Consider the following 23,037-nt stretch of genomic DNA (forward strand, 5'->3'; position numbering starts at 1 on the left):
AACGCCATTTTAAGCTCAGTTCCATTTTGACTTCAGTTCTATTCACCGTCATCCTAAAGAAAAGCACAGCCTGGCCAGATGTGTTTTCTTCTTTAAACTGAGAACTGTGAAGTTGGAGATTTTCGTCGTTTAACAACCAGACGACATCCTTTCAAAATAAGAGCACCTGTTGACGCTGCCGATTAGTACCGGGGTCGACCCTTCAGACGGGCTTTGACGTGCTGCGACCGCTGCTCCAACAGCTCCAGTACACATCTGAGGTTCTTGGACCTGGCATTTCCTGATCTACCTGGGAGGCCCCCCACTGGGTACGTACACGGCAAAATAGCAGCTCATGTCATCACTTTATAAGCCTCGTGATATCTAGTTGTAATAAAAATGAACTTGTCATCTGTTGTATAATTGCTTTATACAAGTTATTGATCACTACTGTTTGTCAATCACACTTATCATGAGGATAATCATGGTAGAGCCGAACATAATGTGATCATGAGGATGTAATCAAGGTAATCCTGGTGGAGGTGTGCAGCTTTGCACGCACATCAGGGAATGTATAAGGAGCAGAGCAGAGCTCAGAGCTGTTAGAGCTGCTTGTTGGATTCTACCTGACGAGGTTCATGGATTACATTTTCTAACTGGGGTGTTCAGCTCTCCACCCATAAGCAACGGTAAGAGAAATGTTTCGTTCATGATTGATAACTTGTATGAATGCCGGTTGAATAAAGCCTTGTTGTTCATCTGATATTCAAGTTGTGTTTCATTGTTTCTGGCGTCGACTTGACAACGATCCTGATTAAATAAATATAAAGTGTAAAAAGAGACTTTGAGTCTTTTAAGGTAATTAAAATAAAATAAAACATTTTATTTTAGAACATTTTTGGCGTCACGAACAGGATCAGTCAAGCTATTCCAGCAACAATGAAGTGTTTTTGGAGAAGCAAAAAGGAGCCGAGTGCTTCTGGGGAGGGAACGCCGATTCCCGTGCCGATTCCCGGCTGGGAAACGGAGGAGTTCCGAACCATTGGTGATATGTTAAGGCAGCGCGGTGGACGCCCTGGGCCGTGGGGAGAGTTAAATGGAGTGGTCAGCCCCGCCGTGGTGCTGGACCGTTTGACGCGGATAGAAGTTAAAAGAAAAAGCGCCGCTGGCAGGAGTGAGAGATATGATGTGGCTTTTTGCAGAAGCATGGAAAAAACAGGAGTTAGAATTGAGCAGTTGTAGAGAGCGAGCGGCGCAGGAGAAAATCCATGCTGAAGAAGTTGGAAAATCATGCTCAGAGTTTGAGCAGAGAGTGTGTGTGATGGGGAAAGAGCTAAAGCATGCTCAGAATGTTTTGGATAAAACGCTGACTTTTGTGTCTCGAGCGCAAAGGAAGGAAAAGAAGCGACCTCGTAGAGCAGGTCCTGCTCAGATCCGGGCGTTTGTAAAGAATGTTGGTGAAGATTGGAACCCAGAGAAATGGAACGGGGATCTTTGGGGGGATGATGAGGAGGAGGAGTGGGCGATTAAACCTGACCCACCACCTCAGCCCTTGTATCCATCATTACAGGGGATAAAGATGTCAGAACAAAGACCTATTACTAGGCGTCGGCGAGAACAGCAAATTATTCCACCAATACTGGTAGATATGGTGGATGATCAGGGACGGCCGGAACTCGATGAGGCGGGTAATATAAGAAGGATGTTACAACAGCAGCCACAACCCGCCCCTAGGCTGCTAACAACGCTAGAGGATTATTCACAAGATGAGTTAAATCACATGAATGGGAAGCTGAAACAGCGCCCAGGCGAACCAACTGACTCCTGGCTTAATCGCCTTATGGAGGATGGCGCGTGTGATATAGCCATAGATGCCGGTGATGCCATGAGATTTTCAGGATTAAGTACTGATGCACAGATAAATGCTGAATACCGGGCTACAGTCCGGGCATTGCCAGCTGATGAAGATTTCAATGTGGGGGATGCATATGCTCTGGCATGTCATGTAATCTATCCTACCACGGCGGACTGGTCTGAGATTAAAGGGCAATGGCAGACAGTGAGAGATGCCATTCAGCGGCTCACCAGACTCACTATTAGAGAGCAAGTGGCTCGAAACGGGGGAGCTGGAGTGGTGGACTGTAACATCTCTAAGGCAACTAGAGATCACCTCATCAGACATGCCCCACCACATTATAAACCCATGGTGACCAGCTTGTTGTTTGGCGCGGCAGACCAGACTTTTGCCGCGATAAAAGATCGTCTTGGCGAACTCACCACGCTGGGTGATTGGTCTGAGACGAGGAGAGAGGGAGCTAGAACTGAAAATAAACCCAGGATTGATCCACATTCAAGGGGTCGTAAAGGGGGGGCAATGGGCCCCTCTAGAACAGATCTGTCAATGGGCCCCTCTAGAACAGATCTGTGGAGGGCACTGCGACAAGCGGGAGTGCCGTTTGAGGAGATTGATGGATTGTCCACTAATGCATTGATGGAGAAATGCAGACAAATGGGACTGAAGGTCCATTGTCAGTTCAGACATTGTCCTGAAAAGGACGACAGGATGTCTGTGTCAGAATTGGTTGGAATGTTGCAGAATGTGATCAGGGAGGTGGCGTCGAAGCCTGCTGAACCTTCCGCCCCTCCCAAGGAATCTTCAGAGGAGGAGAGTTCAGATGAGTGTTATCAGGTGGCGGCAGTGAAGCGTAGAAAGAAAAAACAGCACCGAAGGGAACATGATGATGAATAGGATGAAGGTCAAGCTCAGGTTGTTGCCAGTGCCTCAGGATGGTCAATAAATGATATCAGACCACATGTGGAATTACAGATTTATTGGAAAAAATCAGTACAGACAGTAATGGCATTGGTTGACACTGGGGCGGAGGCCTCGGTAATTCATGGCAATCCTGATAAAATAAAGGGAAACATTGTAGAAAAAGGAGTATCAATGCTCCACGAGCAAGTGGCAGACGTTCCAGAAATGGATGAAGTGCCTTTTGAGGTAAAACCAATCCAGGATTCTCCTGTGAAACTGGGGGTAAGATGGAGCGAACTCACCCCAGAGCAGCAGGAGCGAGCCTGGTTCACTGATGGTTCCTGTCAATATGTGGCAGGAACCAGGAAATGGAAGGCTGGGGCATTTAACCCTGGTACACAACAAGTTATGGAACTCACAGGGACAGAAAAGAGTAGTCAATGGGCGGAGTTGAAAGCAGTACACATGGTAATAATGGCGGCTGGGGTGCAGGGAGTAAGTATTTATACTGACTCCTGGTCAGTAGCCCAAGGAATGTTAACTTGGATGCCAACTTGGCATGCTACACAATGGAAGATACATTCAAAAGAGGTTTGGGGAGCTGACCTATGGAAGGACATTTGGGAGAAATGCCAAAATATTCCTGTGTCAGTATTACATGTGGATGCTCATACTAATAACAATGATCCTGAATCCCTGCATAATCAGACTGTAGATAAGATAGTGAAAATTCAGGCTGTAAGACAATCAAGTCCTGGATTAGCCAAATGGGCTCACGTTACTGCTGGACATTGGGGTGTGCAGGGAACATTGAAATGGGCGAGGGACAGAGGAATAGATCTCATCATTGATGATATTAAAACTGCCATAGAAGATTGTGAACCTTGTCAACATCAGAAAAAGAGAATCCCTCGACATATACAGGGACAGATACATCGAGGTAAACAAGCGGGACAGTGTTGGCGGATTGATTTCATTGGACCATTGCCAAAAAGTAAAAACTGTAAGTATGCATGCACAGCCGTGGATACGGTGTCAGGGGTACTGGTGGTGCATCCGTGTCATAACGCCAATCAGGAGGCTACATTGAAATGTCTGTCATTAATAGAGACCTATTATGGACTACCTTTACAGGTTCAGACTGATAATGGTACCCATTTCACTGGAAATAAGATCAAAGAATGGGCAGAGAACAACGCGGTAGAATGGATCTATCATGTAGCATATCACCCGAAAGCTAGTGGACTCATTGAGAGAATGAATGGGTTACTGAAAGAGAAACTAAGGAAACTATCGGTTACTAATTCTTTGGACAAATGGAGAGAAAATCTGACTAGGGCAGTACATCAGTTAAATAACAGACCCGTGGGGGATGGAGTTACTCCACTGATGCTAATGGTTGCCAGGGCAGGAAGGGAAACAACTTCTACTGACCCTCCTATACGAATGTGGAAACTAACTTCTGAGGCAGAACTCCCTGTTAGAGCAACTGCGGGCTCTGTGGGATTAGATCTTAAAATCTTGGAAAGCATCACTTTAGTAACCAATAAAGTGACAGTGGTAAAAACAGGATTGGGAATTCAATGTCCACCAGGAACTTATGCTCATGTGTGTCCAAGAAGTGGTTTAGCTTTGAGGGGTCTAACCATTTTAGCTGGGGTAATAGACTCAGACTATCATGGGGAAATGGTGATGGATCCATGATGTTACATAAATTAGATGAAAAGTTCAAGAGTGGAATGTAATAAAAATGAACTTGTCATCTGTTGTATAATTGCTTTATACAAGTTATTGATCACTACTGTTTGTCAATCACACTTATCATGAGGATAATCATGGTAGAGCCGAACATAATGTGATCATGAGGATGTAATCAAGGTAATCCTGGTGGAGGTGTGCAGCTTTGCACGCACATCAGGGAATGTATAAGGAGCAGAGCAGAGCTCAGAGCTGTTAGAGCTGCTTGTTGGATTCTACCTGACGAGGTTCATGGATTACATTTTCTAACTGGGGTGTTCAGCTCTCCACCCATAAGCAACGGTAAGAGAAATGTTTCGTTCATGATTGATAACTTGTATGAATGCCGGTTGAATAAAGCCTTGTTGTTCATCTGATATTCAAGTCGTGTTTCATTGTTTCTGGCGTCGACTTGACAACGATCCTGATTAAATAAATATAAAGTGTAAAAAGAGACTTTGAGTCTTTTAAGGTAATTAAAATAAAATAAAACATTTTATTTTAGAACACTAGTCATAACAAAGACGACCAGATTCAATGACGTCAGCCTAGGGAGTCTGAACCAACCACACACACACACACACACATCGAACATCACATTCATTTCCAAACAACACAGAGTTAGTCCTGATAGATTGTAGAATTTGTAATAAAATTCTTAAACGATCCCAACTCTCTCTTTTCTTGTCTCAAGGTCAATACAGAGTGTTTAATTAAACTCCCTGATGATAAAAACAGCCTATCTTCTGATTATTACAAGTGATCTACTTACAGTATATTAAAATACAACTCTAGATAGTTACATCACTTCAGTTCCGTTACATAATTTAGTCTGAACATATTTTCTTAATCTAAAATATAGAACTTAATGTAAAGAAGTTCTGGAGAGTTAGATTATTTTTTTTATTTTAACAAGTTCCTCCTAATAAACCTTCCTCAAGAAAGAAAAACTTGTTTTGAACAAGGGTCAATTCACTCTGTAAAGCAAGGTGAATGTGCAGAAATAACAAAATGTATAAAAGTGCACAAAAAGTCTACGTACTTTGAAGGATGAGTAACAGCAATAACACTTCAATAAGCCAAACCTATTTATTACATTTTACTGTTTTTAATATTCAGTTCATCTACAATCATTTCATTAATCTTTTTATAATAATGGTAGTGGCATTAATATTAAAACCAATTATAATTATTTATTTAATTGTGTGGTGTTGTTGTTGAGGCAAAAAATGTGGAGGGTGAACCACAGAGCATTAGTGCTTAGGGCACCCAAATGGCTAGCACCGGCCCCGTATGACAATCACAGTTTGCCCTCTAGCAAGAGAAAGGTCTTGTAGACATGATGCACGCAGGGTCAGGGGAAAATTGTCTCGTTGTTGCACCACAAACTCAAAGCCCCCATCCGCTGCTCTTACCGGAGTCCTTCGTCTTTGCACCCACGGAGCAGCGTGCGGCCTGCTAGCTACATGCTAGCATCGGGTATTACCAGGGGACGCACGGTTTATGTTGAATATCAAACCATGCATTCTTCACTAACATAGCAAGTTCCAGCAAGTTGTAATTCCAAGCCATCCATTCTGTGCAAAAGGGATCTAGTATAGGTGAGATAAGGGCTAGGTAGAGGTGGATTGTGTAGTTGTTTCCTGTTAGCCTTTGCAGAAAACAGGTGTTACATCGATATGAGTCCCCCGTCGAGATCCGAGTTTTCCACACAGCTGCGAGTTGGAAGAGAAGGGTCCAGCCAGTCGTGGGGCGTTTCTGCTTGGGCTACAAAAACGCCTTAATGGGGGTTACTGCAGCTTCTCACCAACCAGTCAGAATGGGCATCAACATACCGTAAATCCTCTAATACAGGCCTGTATTCAATTAACGGCCGGGTCTCATATTTTGGCCGGTGTCGGAGTCGGCGGAGGTGAATAATGGCCGGTCTCTTTACGTGGCCGGGTGGAATGTGGTAACAAGCAAGTACGGGGGGCAGTTGTGTCATCGTCTCACTTTTGATTTGCCAGTGATAGACTGCAAGGGTAACTTTAACCGTGCAGAGATAAAGAGGAGGCGAAAATTTGATATCAAGTTCAAAGAGAACGTGCTCTGCAGAAAACTTGGGAGCAATAGGGGTTGTATGAACTAGTCGACTACACTACAGTGACTTTTTATGCCCGTCATCGACTAGTCGCTGTCACGTGATAATGACCGGGAAGATGCAGCCCTCGGAAAAGACAGCAGCCTGCTGTCAGCAGGTGACAAGCTCCTGCGCTCGGGGGGGGAAACGCACTGTGCCAGAGAGTCGGTACTGACACGCGATCGTTCATGTCGGTTCATTTCCTTTAATGTTTTCTGTCTTTTATTTGCGCCTGATGTGTTTCGCTGCTGTGGAGCGGGGCGCATCACCTTGTCCTCCGGTGACGCACAGATCACTGATGCGGCCGCCAAGCAGGGAGCACTCCGCTGTTTTTGCGGTCGGTAGATCTGCGTCCTGAGCACGGCCACAGTAACATTATCAAATCAGGTGTCGCCACCTCAAAAACTAATTTAACATGCGATCGTTCATGTCAGTTCATTTCCTGTAATGTTTTCTGTCTTTTATTTGCGCCTGATGCGTTTCGCTGTGGAGCGGGGCACATCACCTTGTCATCCGGTGACGCACCGATCACTGATGCGGCCACCAAGCAGCGAGCACTCCGCTGTTTTGCGGTCGGTAGATCTTTTAGAACTGCAGTTCAAAGGTAACTCATAAGGTGAACATATATGAACCCAGGTAGCAGTTTTTCTTTAGGACTGAGAGGAGATGCAGGAAGATAATAAACAGACAGGACAGAAAAAGTCAAATAAAAACAAGTTAGTTTTTGTACCTGGTGGTTGCAACAAACAGACACCATTGAAGGTAATCAGAAGTGAGGAACAGAAAATGAAATCATTATTTTAATGTTTAGAGCAGCAGGAACTCCGAGAGGCTGCAGGCGCATCAGTGAGTTTGCGGCCGCTGGGCAGGGGGAGGGGAGAGAGGGCTGAAGCAGAAACTACCGTTGTAAAAAAAAAAAGTGTTTAACTTTGAAAATGTGGGCGCAATTTTAATTGTCAAAACTCCAGCGACCCATTAGTTCATTTTGCTCAAATAGAAATAGAGGCCTGCCTCTAATTCTGGCCCTCCTTCCAATAAAGGCCTGGAGCTTGATGAGCTTGAGTCAAATACAGGCCCGGGCCTGTATTAGAGGATTTACGGTACGTAATTTTTCCTGCTAGATGTCAAAATAAATGTCTAAACTAATTGTGTCGCACCACCACGGCAAAATAAAAGCCACTACACCTATAGAATACATTTTTTTAAAGATATTGTAAGGACTCCAACTTGTTCTGTTTCGGATCTTTATTCCGGGTTGCTGTCGGCCGCATCCCTCACCTTAACTCCAGGAAAAACAACCTTAAGGATCTCTTCTTCAATGAATTAGGCAAGCTGGACACCTAAAAGGCGTATTGCTGCCACAACAACCACCCCCACTGCCGAGTCTGCACAACCCACCACACACAACAAGCGCACGAACCCCCCCACCCTGTACACCATCCAACCACCGCCAATACAACCCCCCTACCAACACACACCCTTGTGAACACACCCTTACCCCACAGGGAGGCTCACCCCACGCTCACTCCCCCTCCCTTATATCATCATCCAACACCTTAGGCGACTCTCTGCCCCGGATCTTCTTCAGTCCTAAATCCGCCCCTGTACACGATAGTAATCTGTACAATATTGTGATGTTAGCACACGAGATAATGCTAACATGGTTAACTCACCAGACACCTGCTGCTCCCCCACTGCTGCTCCTCCTCAATCTCTCTGCTTTGGCCTATTGTTTCTCCCTCTAGTTTGTCTCTGCAGGAATTTATTTTGCAAAACAAATGTACGCCTTTGAAGTTTTTCAGCCTTCATCTTAATTTTCATCCATGCAAATGCTTTGTGCTTGTTGAAATAACAATTTACAAAAGTAAAATTGTGAGTATCTGAAATTTTGCAGAAAATCCTTTGTTTTTTATATATAGCATGCCTTTGATGAATATTCATGATTTCAACAGTGTGCATGAGAACACCCCCCCCCACACACACACACACACACACACACACTGCCCTTGCCCACACCTGCACAGCCACTCCAAATAATGATCAAAGATCTGTCTTTTGAAGATTTGTAAAGTGCTTTGATCCCTGCATGCATGCATGCCTGCACAAGCACACACAGAGTGGCACATGTCAAAATGCCATTTTGAGAATGAGCAGATTTTCTACTTTCAGTAAAGAATTATTTTTTAAGGCACACTGTAAAAACACAATTATCAAAAATTCAGATCACACACATGCAAACTATTGAAAGGAATCTCTAAATAACACACAAACCTTTTTTTTTCAAAATATGTATTATAATGGACAGTCAGAGGTAAAGAAATACAGCAGAATCATTTAATTTAAATGCAGTGTCAGTCATTGCCCTGCTATATATGGAGAAAATACGCCATCTAGTGGAAAACGGTAAAAAGTAAACATTGAATGTGTGACTGGTCTGGGACCACAGACAGAATAATATATATATTTTAAATTATGCTAATATTTATGCTTAATAAATAAATGCTTAACGCTACAAAAAATTTCTGCTTTATAATAAAGGGAGTTGAAGATTTTTTTTCTAACTAGTTTTAGAAATTCCTTCAAAAATGCACATCCTCACCAAAAATTAGATAAAACGCATTAACATAGCCAAAGTTATTCACAAAAATACAAGTGTCAGCACAAAAAAATGCTTTAATGTTGGGTAAGGGTTAAAAGTTTCATGCCCAAGTAGGTCTGCTTCAAAGTAAAGCCATAAGACACTGCTGGTCCAGCGGCTAGTCTCAATAGTATTGGGAGTCTGCTGCTCACACGCCAGTGTTACAGAAAGGAGTGGACCCACTAAGAGCAGCAGCAACCATGTTAAATGGTCCTGCTCAGCTTTTTGATGTTAACAAAAATAACAGCTACTTCATCAAATTATCTTGGTTGATTTTAAAGACAAAACTGTGAAATTTGTTTTTCAAGCATTTTCAAGGATTTAATAAAGAAATTAAGCACTTTACATACCTTGAAAACATGTTAATAAAATTCAAGCATTTTCTAGATTTTTAAGCATCTGTAGTAACAATGTGTGTGGAGAATCATGTATGTGTTTAAATTTTTTCTTGAAGCTAAATCTTTGTCCAGTGTGAACACAAGCAAATGGCTTATGTTGCACATGGGAGTTCACACATGTGTGGACTCTTACATGCAAGTTTAAACCTTTTTTTTTTTTAGCAATATCTTTGTCTACAGAGCTCCCAATCAAAAGAACTTACTCCTGTGGACATTCGTGTGTTTAAAATTCAAGCATTTTCAAGGATTTCAAGCATCCGTACGAACCCTGTGCGTGGAGAATCATATGTGTGTTTAAATTTTTCTTGAAGCTAAATCTTTGTCCACAGTGTTCACAAATAAAAGGCTTATCTTGCCCATCTGAGTCCACACCTGTGTGGACACTCATGTGCAAGTTTAAACTTGTCTTTTGGCGATATCTTTCCCCACAGTGCTCACAGGCATAAGGTTTCACTCCTGTGTGGATCCTAATATGTTTTTTTAAATTTGACTTTTCAGTAAATCTTTGTCCACAGAAATCACAAGAAAATGGCTTCGCCCCTGTGTGGACACTCATGTGACTGTTTAAATGTGCCTTTTGACTAAATCTTTGTCCACAGTCCTCGCAGGCAAAATGCTTCACTCCTGTGTGCACTCTAATGTGTGTGTTCAAATTTGACTTGCTGCTAAATCTTTTTCCACAGAGCTTGCAAGGAAAAGGCTTCACTCCAGTGTGGACACTCATGTGACTGTTTAAATGAACCTTTTGTCTAAATCTTTGTCCACAGTTCTCACAGACAAAAGGCTTCATTCCTGTGTGGACTCTAATGTGTGCGTTTAAATTTGACTTGCAGCTAAATCTTTGTCCACAGTGGTCACAAGGAAAAGGATTCGGTCGTGCATGGACCCTCTTGTGTGTGTTTAAATCTGACTTTTGGCTAAATCTTTGCCTACAGTGCTCACAAGCAAAAGGCTTCACTCCTGAGTGAACTCTCGTGTTTGTGTTTAAATTTGATATTCTGGTAAATCTTTTTCCATGGTCATCACAACTAAATGATTTTTGTTCTGTCTGGACTTCCCTGCACGAGTCTACATGTTGCTTCACTCCAACACATTTCTTATTAATCAAACAGCCTGAAGATATTATTGCTGAATGACTCGTCACTTTCACGTGTCTCTGGAGAGACCACTTGTGCAAATATCGTTTACCACACTCATTGCAGCTAAAGGATTTGTTTGCAGTTTTAACATCCAACTCTGCAGACCTGTTCTTATTCCTGTCATTGTCTCCATCTCCAGTCTCTGGCTTTGAGTCTGACAGTTCAGAGTCTAGATTCACATCATCATCCTCTTCTTCATCTCCACTAACTTCAGTTTCTGAAGAATCAGGTGTCTGTTCATGAGAGTTCAGATCTGGGTTCCTGCAAGTTTCTGCTTTCATCTGGTCAGCGGAGCTGCTGGTTGAAACATCTCTGTTTTCTATTTGCTGCTGATGAAGCTGTGAGAACAGAGGCTTCTCTTCATCATCCTCACTCTTTATAGAAGCTGCAGTGAATGAAAACCTGGAGGCATCAGTCTCCTCCTTCAAATGGAGCTGCTCTTCCTCCAGACTGATCCAGAGTTCCTCCTGTTCGTCCTTTATTTGGAGGTGTTCTGGGTCCTGCTGGTCCATACCAGGACTCTGATCTTCAGGAGCTTCTTCTTTAACCATCACCACTTGAAGATTTTCTGTAAGAAACACATGAAATGAATTATCAACTGCTGTAACTTTATACTCACACATAACAGTTGTATTAATGCTTTAAGCTAGAGAGATCAGAACTGGACGTGTGATTGGGAAAGTGTTTAGTACAAATAAATGTTTCACACATGTGTATCTATGGGTATGCATGTTTATTTTGTTTGTCTGTGTACAGGGTGTGAAACACTGACAACCCATTTTTACAAATACAACTAGTTTCGGCACAGTGATTGTCAGAGTGACACTAATCCCTTGTTCACGTCAGAAGCGAATGCGCTGCGGAGAAGACTCGCGCTGTGCAGCGATCGTTTTTTTCGTGAGCCGCTGAAATTCTGGCAAGAAGTCAAACCAAAATAGAAGAGGCAGGCTGGTAAGTTTAACAAAAGACACTATTTTTTTTCTAAATAAAACACCATGATTGATAAATGTGATCATTTCTGTGTATCTAAACAGACTAGAGATGAAAATGAACACACACACACACTCCTGCGAAGCAAAGTTGACAGTAGGCGTGAGCAGAAGTGCTCGTCAAAAATTCTCGCCTGACATTAACAGAGCGGGCTAAATTGTTGATCTATCCACTTCACAGCTGATGTGAACGAGGTGTAACAGCTTCAAATCAAAGCTTTATTTATAAAGCGCCTTCCGCGACCCTGTCAGGGAGCCAAATGTGCTGTACACAGTACATAAGAAATGTAAATCACAATGAATAAATCAATAATAAAAGCAATTAAAATAGTGCACAGAGGGTAAAACATTAAAGTAGAAACAAATGGATAAAACAAGGGATCAAATGACCAATATAAACAGGGAAATAAAAGCAACATAAGAGGGCCAACCTCAAACACATTCAGGGAACGTCAACGTTAGGGCTGCCACTAACGACTAATTTCATTTAGATTATTCTACTGACTAATTTACCGATTAATCGATTAGTCTAAATGATTAGTTTTGTTTAAGAAGAAAAAAAAAACAATTTAGTTTCAGGTCATTTTATTTTCAACAAACTTCTAACATTTACTTCTCAAAACATTCATTTATGGAAGTACAACTCTGCAAATAAAAATCGCACCTGTAAATAAAGTGCCAATTCCAACAAAATCCTATTTACCTTTTATTTAAATAGAAAAAAAATCAAAAGGTTTGTTGACCAAATTCAAGCTTTTAACTTGAGACTGAACAAGAAGTTAACAAAGACACCATTTTGGCATTAATAAAATGTTGTTGCAATCCATTTGTAGTAAACATGTGCAGTATTTTTTCTTACTACACCAGTGCAACAGGTTACCTGGATGTGTCATCAGGCATTCATTTTCATAGTTACTTTTTTCTGAAATTTTAGGACAAAAATGAAACAAGTCCATCCTGAGAACAAGAACAAAACTGGACTTAATGGCTCAGTAGTGCAAATTTACATTTTAAAGAACTTTGAAAAGTAAGTTGAATTTTAACTGCGTTTTTTACAGGTCAGGAGAAGTGGTATTTTGTGTTGAATGAGGTTAAACTGCAGTGCTGTAGTGAAAAAATGTTAACATGTCGATATGTTCTGGACTCAGACTGGTTCTTTTCTTTGAGACAATGTTTCCAGCTGAGGAAAAGAGACGCTCAGAAGGAGTTGAAGTGGCAGGTACACACAAGTAGGACTTCGCAAGGGAAGCTAGGGAAGGAAACCTTGCTTCATTTGATTTCCACCACTGCAGAGGATTTGTGCTTTTGGGGGAGGTGTGTTCCTGAAAATATTGGAGTATTTCTTCTCTCACAAACCCACTTTCATCTGTTTCATCACCACTATCATTCATGCTGGATGTGTCAAGAGTCTGAACCAAGCAACTTGTCCAGTAAAGAGACGGGCACACTTGTCCTCTCTTCTGTGGTTGCTTGAACCTCCAAAGTGTGCTGCTGCTGTGACATCTCCACCACCTTCCGTTTCTCTTTGTGTGCAAGATCTTGGATTTTAGCCTGCAGTCTCACATTTTCATCTGTAGATAAGAATTTAAGTTTGCGAAACCTGGGATCCAGGGAAGTTGCTATTAAGCTTGTATTTGCAGCATCATCCTTGCAGGTAATCTCAGCATCCCACCTTTTGGAGACTTCTTCAGCTGCAGCTGCCTGAAATGCTTGCACAGCAGTGTTGTCAAAAGCTGAGGTCTGTGAGGACTTAACCACTCCTTTAATTAGGGATGGTAGAGAAGATAGTGTCACATATGATGCCCCACTTAGGTAAACAGTGGCCCATTCAAATGGTTTGAGAGCTTGTTCCAACTCTTCCAGCAGGCTCCACTGATCAGCTTTGAGGTCAAGGTAATGCTTTTTTCTGTGTGTCACTGCTTGGTCACACAGACATACTGTGATGGGCCATCTCTGCTCGAGTAGGCGACTGATCATGTGGTATGAACTGTTCCATGAAACGCTAACGTCTTGAATGAGCTTGTGTTCAAGTTTGCCCATTTGTTTTTGTTTTGCTTTGAGACTTGTGCTGGCAGCCTCACTCTTTTTGAAATGTTCAACCAAGGATCTTGCAGCCCCAATTGCTTTTTGGATTTGTGGAAGCTTTAGAGCATGGTTTACTGCCAGCTGTAATGTGTGGCCAGCACACTGGACAGATGATATTCCATGCTTTTCTTCTAAAAGCTTGAGAGCTGCAACTACATTAGCTGCATTGTCATGTACGATGGCCTGTATCTTAGATGTAGGAATTTCAGACTTTTCAAGTGCAGCTTCAATCCAGTATGCAATATTCTCTGCAGTGAGTGGCGCAGTGGTTAGAGCTGTTGCCTTGTAGCAAGAAGGTCCTGGGTTCGCTTCCCGGCCTGGTATCTTTCTGCATGGAGTTTGCATGTTCTCCCTGTGCATGCGTGGGTTCTCTCCGGGTACTCCGGCTTCCTCCCACAGTCCAAAACATGACTGTTAGGTTAATTGGTCTGTTAATTGTGCATGATTGTTTGTTCTGTGTGTCTCTGTGTTGCCCTGCGATGGACTGGCTCTCTGTCCAGGGTGTACCCCGCCTGATTGCCTGTTGACCGCTGGAGATAGGCACCAGCCCCCCTGCGACCCTGCGTGGACAAAGCGGGTTCAGAAAATGGATGGATGGATGGATGGATGGAGTCTGTCTTCAAGTGTCATTGTTGTCAAACTGTAGCTCATGAGCTCCCATTTGTCATTGATGAAATGGCATGTTATGCCCAAGTAAGCCTCTGTGGAAACACTCGTCCAGGCATCTGTTGTTAAGCTGATCATGGAAGTACCAGAAGAAAGTGCAGTTTTTACCTTTTGTAGCTCCTTGGAATATTTCTGTTCCATCATGTTGGTGAAGCACGTTCTTTTAGGGAGAATGTAGGCAGGTTGAAATGTTTTTATCATGGCACGAAAACCATCGTCATCCACTGTACTGAGCGGCCTCATGTCTTTAACAATCATCTTCAATATGCTGTCAGTGAGAGCTGCTGCATGCTGAGGTGAGACGTCCTTTTTTTGAAGGAATTCTGTGACTTGGCTTTGACGATGACTAAGAGAAAGGATAAGAAAACAATAAACGAATTGGGATTTGATCTGCATCAAACAATTTTTTTGAATTTAATACATATGTGCATTTTAGATTTCTTTATTATTTTATCTGGTTGTATTTTTAACAACTTAACCAAAAATATTATCTACCACGTCAAATATTTTAAAACTAGAAGAGAAACATATAATAAGATGTAGGTCCATGAAGTTCGCATTCTTTACAGTTTGACTTGTTTTACAGATATAAAATAAAGAACCGTTCTTTACCAGAATTTCTAAAACTAACAACTATAAACGAAATCTACATATAACTTTAAATGACCACACGTAAGTTTCCTTTCAGAAATATGTGGAAGCAAGCATAGAACGTTAAAAAATAATACTTACGGTGGTGGTTTGGATTTTTCCGGTGGCTCTTGAATTGCTCCAGTATGCCTCCTTTTCAGGTGTTTGTGCATTGCGGTGGTGCTGCTGTGGTAGGCCAAAGAAGCCTTACAGAGCGTACAAACTACTCGTTTGTTTTCTGTTTGCCTAAAATATTCCCATACCTTTGAGCCCTTTGGCCTAAATAAACTTTTACTGACTGCCTCGGCACCGTCTTACCTTTCCGCCACGATAGTTTTGTTTTCTTGTAAAACAGATGGGAAGAAAAGCCGCCGTCTGAGGGCAGGTCCATGGGTGACACGCGCAGCGCCGTCTACTGGTATGGATGAAAATAATTTGGTTTGTTTAAAATGGACGCGTCGACGGCAAAAAATCACATTGACAATATTTCATACTCGACGTCATCGGTTAGGTCAAGTATTCGCGGAAGCACTAGTCAACGTCAAGTTTTAGTTGCATTCTGAGTTACCATGGCGATGTGATTAGCAACAAAAGTTCATAAACTTTCAGAGATTATTGTCAAGTCTTGCCTTAAATTGAGTAGAATCCCCACTTGAAAGGGATGGCAGAGTCTTTGCAGTGTTATATGACTGGGTTTTACTCAAGGACCACACAATTTTTCCTTGTCGTCTTCATTTTATTTGTAGTTTTTAGAAGGTTTAGGATTGTGGTTGGTCTCGTGCAGGTAAAAACCTTGAAAACAATTAAAACAAGAAACATGTAAATGCAAATGGTTACGACAAACCCATACTATACATTTTACTAAATTCAAATTGCACAAATACTTAACCGAGAACAAACAAAATAGTACATTTCACAATTAACTTCAAAATAATTGTTTTCATTTTAACTATTTAAATATTTAAATGTTTTAATAATTTATGCAAATTTGAACAACCTTTTAATTCTCTAATTTATGCAGTGCAAATATCTTAAACATGTTTATTGGTTTTTAAATTAATCAATGATCTTAAACTTTTAGCTCAATCCATATAAAATTTACAAAAGCAGATGACAAAGTCTATCAAATGTTGCTAACAAAGTCTTAAAACACAGTGCTTTGCAGTGCAAACTATTGATGTCAAACAAATATGGCCATGCCACATCACCATGCTAGTAGGCCGTTGGCTAAGCTACAGCCAACCAGAAAACAACTCCAGCAATAAAGTTTACTAAGTTTCTCTCTTACCGGCTGCCTTCCCGCTGCTTGAATCAAGACTCTGCCAGCTCCACACAGGCTTGCCACATAAGCAAAAAGTGCTTCACATGGGCCAAGGTTTGGTACCTGTGATTGTCTGACTACTAAAACTGGGCGTCGGTTGGTGCATCACCTTTTATAGTCCAGATCCGACCACCGGCAAACACAGTTCCACCATAATTGTTTTTAACTAATTTACATTTAAGCAAACAAACATTACTTCCCCATTTACCTTCTTTTATTAGACTTCAAAAGAATATTTTTTAACAAAACAATTACTGTATCAATAAACTTTAACATGGAAACATCAAACCCTAAAAAGGGTCATAGGACATTGAACATCACTATTGAAGTAGATTGCCATCATCCATTACCATGGCAACGCTAGTTACTAAGGTATATGTCAAGCACGACTTATTTGAATGAACGTAAGAAGACTAAAATTGAGCCAATGACCTATTGCGTTTGTGAGCTTAGTGTATCACTACACTTCAACCTAGAAACATAGCTCACGTTTCAAATGGGTCCCAAGACATTAGACTCCAACATGTTGAAGCAGACTTTTCATATATTTTACATTTTTTTTAAAGCTGCAGTTTACATTTTAGGAACTTTTGTACTCTTTCAGTAAATTTGGACTTGTCCCTGATACCAGTTGTTACGTCCCCGACAGGAGATGTTAAAATGTGAAGGAGGGGGCAACATAAGAAATGCGACAGTGGAGTTAAAATGGGTTTAATTGTTATAAAAGGTTTAAAAAACAAGTGCAAACAGATGGCGAGCATTATTAAAATAATGCAAAACGAAAATGTCACTATAAGGTTAACAATTAAAAGACAAATGATCAACTATATAAAACACCTGGTTAAAACTTTATTTAAAGTTTTACCTAAACTGAAGGTGATTTAAAAACACAACGAAGTTGATAAAAGTCTAAAAACTAAAACCGAGTTAACCTTAAACCAGAGTCAACTAAGTTGACATCAACCAAAGATCCCTATGTATCACTCGGAGTTTTTCCCTTTAAAACTCCTCAACTCAGAGTTAAAACTTTAAAAGTTAAAACTCATCGCAAACAAAGGGGTTGAAACCAAACTGAGGCCTGGAGGACAGCACAACCCCTGCACTGCTGCCTCCCAGACTGCTGAAGGCACAGCCTTTTTATCCCAGGTGTGGGTGCAGGATTCAGCTCAGCTGTGATCCTCAGCAGCCTGGAAGAGAGGAGGAGGAGGGGCGATATCGGGCTGATCACCAGGGCTGGGTGATCCTGGCTCCCGCATCCCAATGGCCAGGCTGGTAGCCGTAACACAAGTCCTGGTCATAAACTTAGAATATCATGACAAAGGTGATTTTTTTTTTAGTAATTCTATTCAAGAAGTGAAACTTGTATATTAGATTTATTCATTACACATACACAAATATAGTTCAGATTTAAGTTATAATGTTTTAACAAAAAAGCCCTTGACCACATTCTGTTGTTCAAGAGCTCTGCAGCGAGGCTCCTAACTGGAGCAAACAGAGGAGCACACATCACTCCTATTCTAATGTCTCTGCACTGGTTACCCGTTAACTTTAGAGTTCATTTTAGGATCTTGACTAGAGCTTTCAATGCTCTACATGGTCAAGCTCCTCCCTATATTACTGATATGTTAAAGCCTTATGCTCCAACCCGAGCCCTCAGGTCCACCCACCAGAACCTTCTAGAAGTTCCAAAGACCAGATAAAAAAGTCGAGGTGATCGCTCCTTCCAGACTGTTGCACCCCGACTCTGGAATGATTTTCCTTTATCCTTACGCAGCATTGACAGTCTGGACACTTTTAAAAAACAGCTAAAGACCCTTTTATTTAAAGCTGCTTTAAACTTAACCTTTTATTTCCAGATTTTTAACTCAAATTTTTTATCTTTCATCCGTTTATGAAAATTTATAATTTTATGACTATTTTTTCTGATGTTAATCTAATTCTGTTTTGAGAGCATTTTGATTTTATGATGTTAATCTATTTATGATTTTATGACTTTGTTTTATTTTGATCTATGTGAAGCACTTTGTGATTCTATGTCTGTGATAAGTGCTATAAAAATAAAATTTACTTACTTAAAATCCTCAGCCAAGATCAAGCCGATCCTCACAAAACAGGAGCTGGAAATAGCAAGCTACATTTTTATCATGTGTAGATTGGACTCTTGTAATTCCTTGTATGCCAGCTTGAGTCAGTCCTCACGGTTACAGCTGTAGCTGGTCCAAAATGCTGCTGTCAGGTTCATCTATAGAGCACATAAATGGGAGCATGTTACTCCTAGCTGCCTTCCTGGTTACCAGTGAAATGTTGCATTCTGTTCAAAATCCAAAAGAGTCTTTGTTTTTAACTGTCAGGATCAGCGCCACCATATTTAGCCTCACTTGTGACCCATTACGTCCCAGCAAGAACTCTACACTCGGTTAGGAGTGACCTGTTATGGTTTTTAATGTATTTTACTGTTTTAAATGTTCCTTTTTAAGCAATCATGTTGTGGAGTAAGCCTCAGGGCTTTTTTATTTCAGTCAAGCTCTGGTATGCTGATAAGCCATGTAGTTTGTCTCTGTGGGGCTTGGTGGAATAATCTGCCCAGCAACAGGAATCCATAGCTACTGAGTGACTCAGCAGCTTTTGGCTGTCAACAGGCAACTCCATAAATTAAGGCTTCCTTTTTGAAATGTCCCGCCTTAGCCTAGAAGCAATGCTGTTATTGGCTAGTGTAGGACAGTGATTAATTGTTCTTTGTTCATTTTTTCTTCTCTCTCAATAAAACCGCTGTGGTCAGAGGAGAGAGGCCAGAGTAGATTGGGCGGGGGCCCTCGGCCTCTACTCTCCGCTGCATTCAGCGTAGAAAACCTTACTGACCTTGGTTTATTTTAGGGATATAAAAATACCCAACACCTGTTTGTGGTTCCTCGGTCAAAATGCAAGTCTAGGGCTGATTGTGCTTTTGCAGTCATATAGTGGGATGTGAAGATTTGGGCAGCTTTGTTAATCTTTACGATCTTCCTGTATAAATCCTCTGTCGTTACAATAAAAAACTAAAGTTAAGTAAATCATGTAGTGATATCTGAGAAGTGAAATAAAGTTTATAGGATTTAAAGAAAGTGGGCAGTGTAAGTTAGACTTATGCTTTATTTTAGATGAGTGAACGTTTTATTAATGTTTTTGGTGTTTTTCTGATTGCTCTTTGGTCCTATTGCTTTTAATTCTTAATAATGTTTTCTTTTACATTGTTTTTTTGTGTATTTGCTTTTTGTGCAGCACCTTCTAGACAGGGAGAGGGCTTTATAAATGAACAATTCAATTCCAACAATTCAGTTAACATTCTGCTGGTTTTGAGACAAATCCCATGTTCTGCTGCAGCCTCCACTTTTGACCAGCAGGGGGAGCTTTGCTGTGTTCTTTTATCAATGTCAAATAATCAGAAAATAAAAATGAAACAACTCACTACATCGGTCCTTCCTAATCCAGCAGACGCCAGCCTGCAGAAACAGTAAAGTTATAGATTAAAAATTAGATGCAGTAATTATGGATGAAATTAGGCACAATTTTCACAATTAACGCGATTATCTGACACCCCTAAACATTTCAATCACAATTTAAATGTTGATAAAACTAGTGACAAAAAGAGAGCAGGATCGCACGAGCTGTGGTGTTTTGGGTTGGGCTACAAAAACACCTTAGTGGGGGTTACCTAGCATTTCACCAACCAATCAGAATGGGCATCAAAATACATACTTTCTGCTGCTGGACATCTGTCAAGGTAAAAGTCTACAGAATACGTCCATAATGCCGGGATCACACTGCAAATTTTGGCCGTCACACAGGCTGGTCCGTGGCACACTGTATGATGAAAGACTTCAGTGAGGTCGCTCCAGCAGGTCACACTACGTGATGCGCACACCGCCTGAAAGCGTACGTCACTAAGCAGACCGCTAACCAAATCAAAGCTGACAAGATTTTAAAAAAGCACCGCTGTTAACTTCTTTTTAGTGTCAGCTCATAACCTAGTTCATCTTCCTCAAAGAGGATCGTTTTCAAAACCCTCGCTTTGGCGTCAGACTCCGGCTGCGAGTTTCCTTTTCTCGTCTTCCAGCTAAACAGCTGATCTGTCTGCTGGACATTCACCCTTCTCATCCTCCTTCATACATAAACAAACCACTAAACTACAGAGAGGTAACTATTTGTCGCACATTGCTCCAACATCTAAACTTCCGACATGAATTCTGTCTGACTGTTTACTCTGCAGCTCCGTGACAGCTCATCACACCTGTCACGGAGCTTCCTCTGTCCCTCTGCAACACAACGCTAATGAACCCCTCCTTATGGGTTCAATATGTGAGATTTCCACCAACAGTATTATTACAAAATTTTTAAAATTATATTTTTTTACACATTTTTTAAAGAAATCCAAATGATCATTCTTATTTTAAAGTTATGACTATCTTATTTTGAAATATCGACTGAGACCGGGTGTGAAATAACAATTCAGGAGCAAATAAGAAGACGCAAGTAGGGATGTTTCGATCATGTTTTTTTGCTCCTGATCTGATTCTGAGTCATTTTATGTTGAGTATCTGCCGATACAGAGTCCCGATCTGATACTTTTCAGAAAAGCATTAAATTAATAAGAAAAAATAAATAACTTTTAGCAAAGCATTCAAACAAGAAAAAAAATGCATCCAATTTGTCCTTTAAGTTCTACTTTCATTTTTTTAGGAAGTACGCCGATTAAAAACTTGTTTATATTGTGACTATATACTTAAAATCCTCATGTGTGAAATCCACTGAAATTGCGATGAAAAAAATGTGACTCTTTAGCGCCATGCAGTTCAGAGAAAGTATTGCAGCTACAGTGGCTCACTCATGAGTTTGACTGTATAAGCAATTTCCAACCTGTGTAGCCTAACACACACAAAGCTTAAAACAAGCTACTTGACCTCTTTAAAAAGACATTTTTAATTATGACTGTTTTATCAGGCTACCAGTCCTGAAGGAAGCAAGCTAGTTCTGTTAGATCTTGAAGATGTCACCATTCACACACGGAGGAGGGGTGACGTCAGCCGGGAGGTCAGGTGTTGTGAGAAATTGTGTTCCCCTGAAATATTCTGTCACCCCGTGTCGGGAGATCGCACTTCAGGCTATTTTCACAACATTTGTGATAAACTTTTACGGGAAAATGATGTAATGTAATGTAATAATATGATTTTTATCTACATTTCCTCCTAAAAACAATAAACAATAAAAACACTTGTTCACTCTTTTGCAGCAAGCTTATTTATCACTTTTGAAAGTTATGTAAAAAGATGTAATCTCACTCAGTTTAACATCTTTTATTTGGGGTCGTTTAGTCCTCATAATGGACAATAAGTTCTGTGGATTTGGAAATATTTGCTCTTGACTTCCTAAGGGAAACAGAATATTTCAGAGGAACATAATTTCCCACAACATCCGTTTCACGTGGATCACGGTGCCTCAATGTAAACAAACTGGCTGCTGCTACCAGCTTATATGGATATGGAGCGATCACTGGCTGCTCGTTAGCCACGGCTGGTGAAGGACTGTTGGTGAGCCGGGGACACGATGGATATCAACTAAACAATGCTGACTTATCCACCAGCTGATCGTGGCTCACGGCTGGCGTGATGGAGATGGGTGTAACGAGCTACTAGTTAGCCATGGCTAGAGCCGGGGAGACGCTGTACATGCTGCGCCTAAACTCCCACGGATCACCAGCAAAAGGAGACCCAAGTCTAAAGGTAACGTTTGAGAATAAGCCCTCTGAGTCGGGGCGTCTCTGTAATGCGTGGAGAACTACATCGCAATTAGTGGAGTGTTGTGGAGATCAAGTAAACAACGCTGGTTAGCCACTGGCTAGCGGACTAGTGCTGGAGCATGTTGGGAGAGACAGCAGGCTGCGGGATGAGAGGAGACTTGAGTAGAAGTACTTCGGAACGGTCACGTTGGGACCGGGTCGGGAGTTCTGGTACTAGGAAAAGACGAATGAACAACTTGAGGTGAGTTTGGGAGTCAGAGACACTAATCTGAGGCTGTGAACAGCTAATAGCGGGCGGGGGTCTGAACAACTTCCTTGTGTTGGACATGATGACGAACTGGCAAATTTTAGGTCTTTTGATTTAATTGTTTATTATTCAAACTAACAAGTACAGCAACAGTGTAGCTATTCTTTTCTATTTCTTGGTTGAATTAGCAGTCCATGCTTCCAGGGCGCACTGCTGCCCTCTGCTGGTTCTTTCAGGTTACAGTCATAGTCCAAACGGGTAACGTGGAGCTCGTATGTCCCTAAACAGCTACTGTATTTTAAGATGGCGGATGAGCATGGAGCGTCGACCACAGTTTATGTATATAAAAATGTATAATTTTAAGTCGAGAGGAATATTTAGATTTGATGTTGGTGAGAAATGTTAGTGAAAAGGGCAAGTTTGTGAACTGGAAACACAGGATTTGATGGTAAACTGGTAAAAATATCACACACTGGGGCTTTAAAAGTAGCAGTGTTGCTCTTATTTCAAGCTGTTAGAAGTAAACGGGATTACTGAAGACCGGTGATTTGCTTTGTT

At 41.3% G+C, this 23,037-nt stretch overlaps 2 protein-coding genes across 4 annotated transcripts in view; both read right to left on the minus strand.

The window, feature by feature from the left end:
* Positions 1 to 19,906, minus strand: part of LOC139062659 (zinc finger protein OZF-like) — a 28,628-nt gene extending 8,722 nt beyond the window's left edge. Inside the window, exons 1-2 of the mRNA XM_070544170.1 lie at positions 18,659 to 19,906; positions 18,532 to 18,576 (exon numbers count right to left, since the gene is read on the minus strand). The gene's annotated coding sequence lies outside the window, so the exon portion shown is untranslated. The remainder of the gene's footprint in view (positions 1 to 18,531; positions 18,577 to 18,658) is intronic.
* Positions 98 to 23,037, minus strand: part of LOC107380918 (gastrula zinc finger protein XlCGF57.1) — a 29,063-nt gene continuing 6,123 nt past the window's right edge. Inside the window, exons 1-3 of one of the 3 annotated variants that reach the window (XM_054742982.2) lie at positions 19,905 to 20,043; positions 15,457 to 18,701; positions 98 to 11,336 (exon numbers count right to left, since the gene is read on the minus strand). In XM_054742982.2, the coding sequence (XP_054598957.1) occupies positions 9,853 to 11,336; positions 15,457 to 15,529 (1,557 nt within the window). In that variant the 5' untranslated portion in view covers positions 15,530 to 18,701; positions 19,905 to 20,043 and the 3' untranslated portion in view covers positions 98 to 9,852. Of the gene's footprint in view, positions 11,337 to 14,616; positions 18,702 to 19,904; positions 20,044 to 23,037 lie in introns of those variants that run through there. The other 2 variants (XM_015952334.3, XM_015952333.3) reach the window with 2 other exon arrangements.

Source organism: Nothobranchius furzeri, chromosome 14, assembly GCF_043380555.1.
Source record: "Nothobranchius furzeri strain GRZ-AD chromosome 14, NfurGRZ-RIMD1, whole genome shotgun sequence".
NCBI classification, from domain to species: domain Eukaryota; kingdom Metazoa; phylum Chordata; class Actinopteri; order Cyprinodontiformes; family Nothobranchiidae; genus Nothobranchius; species Nothobranchius furzeri.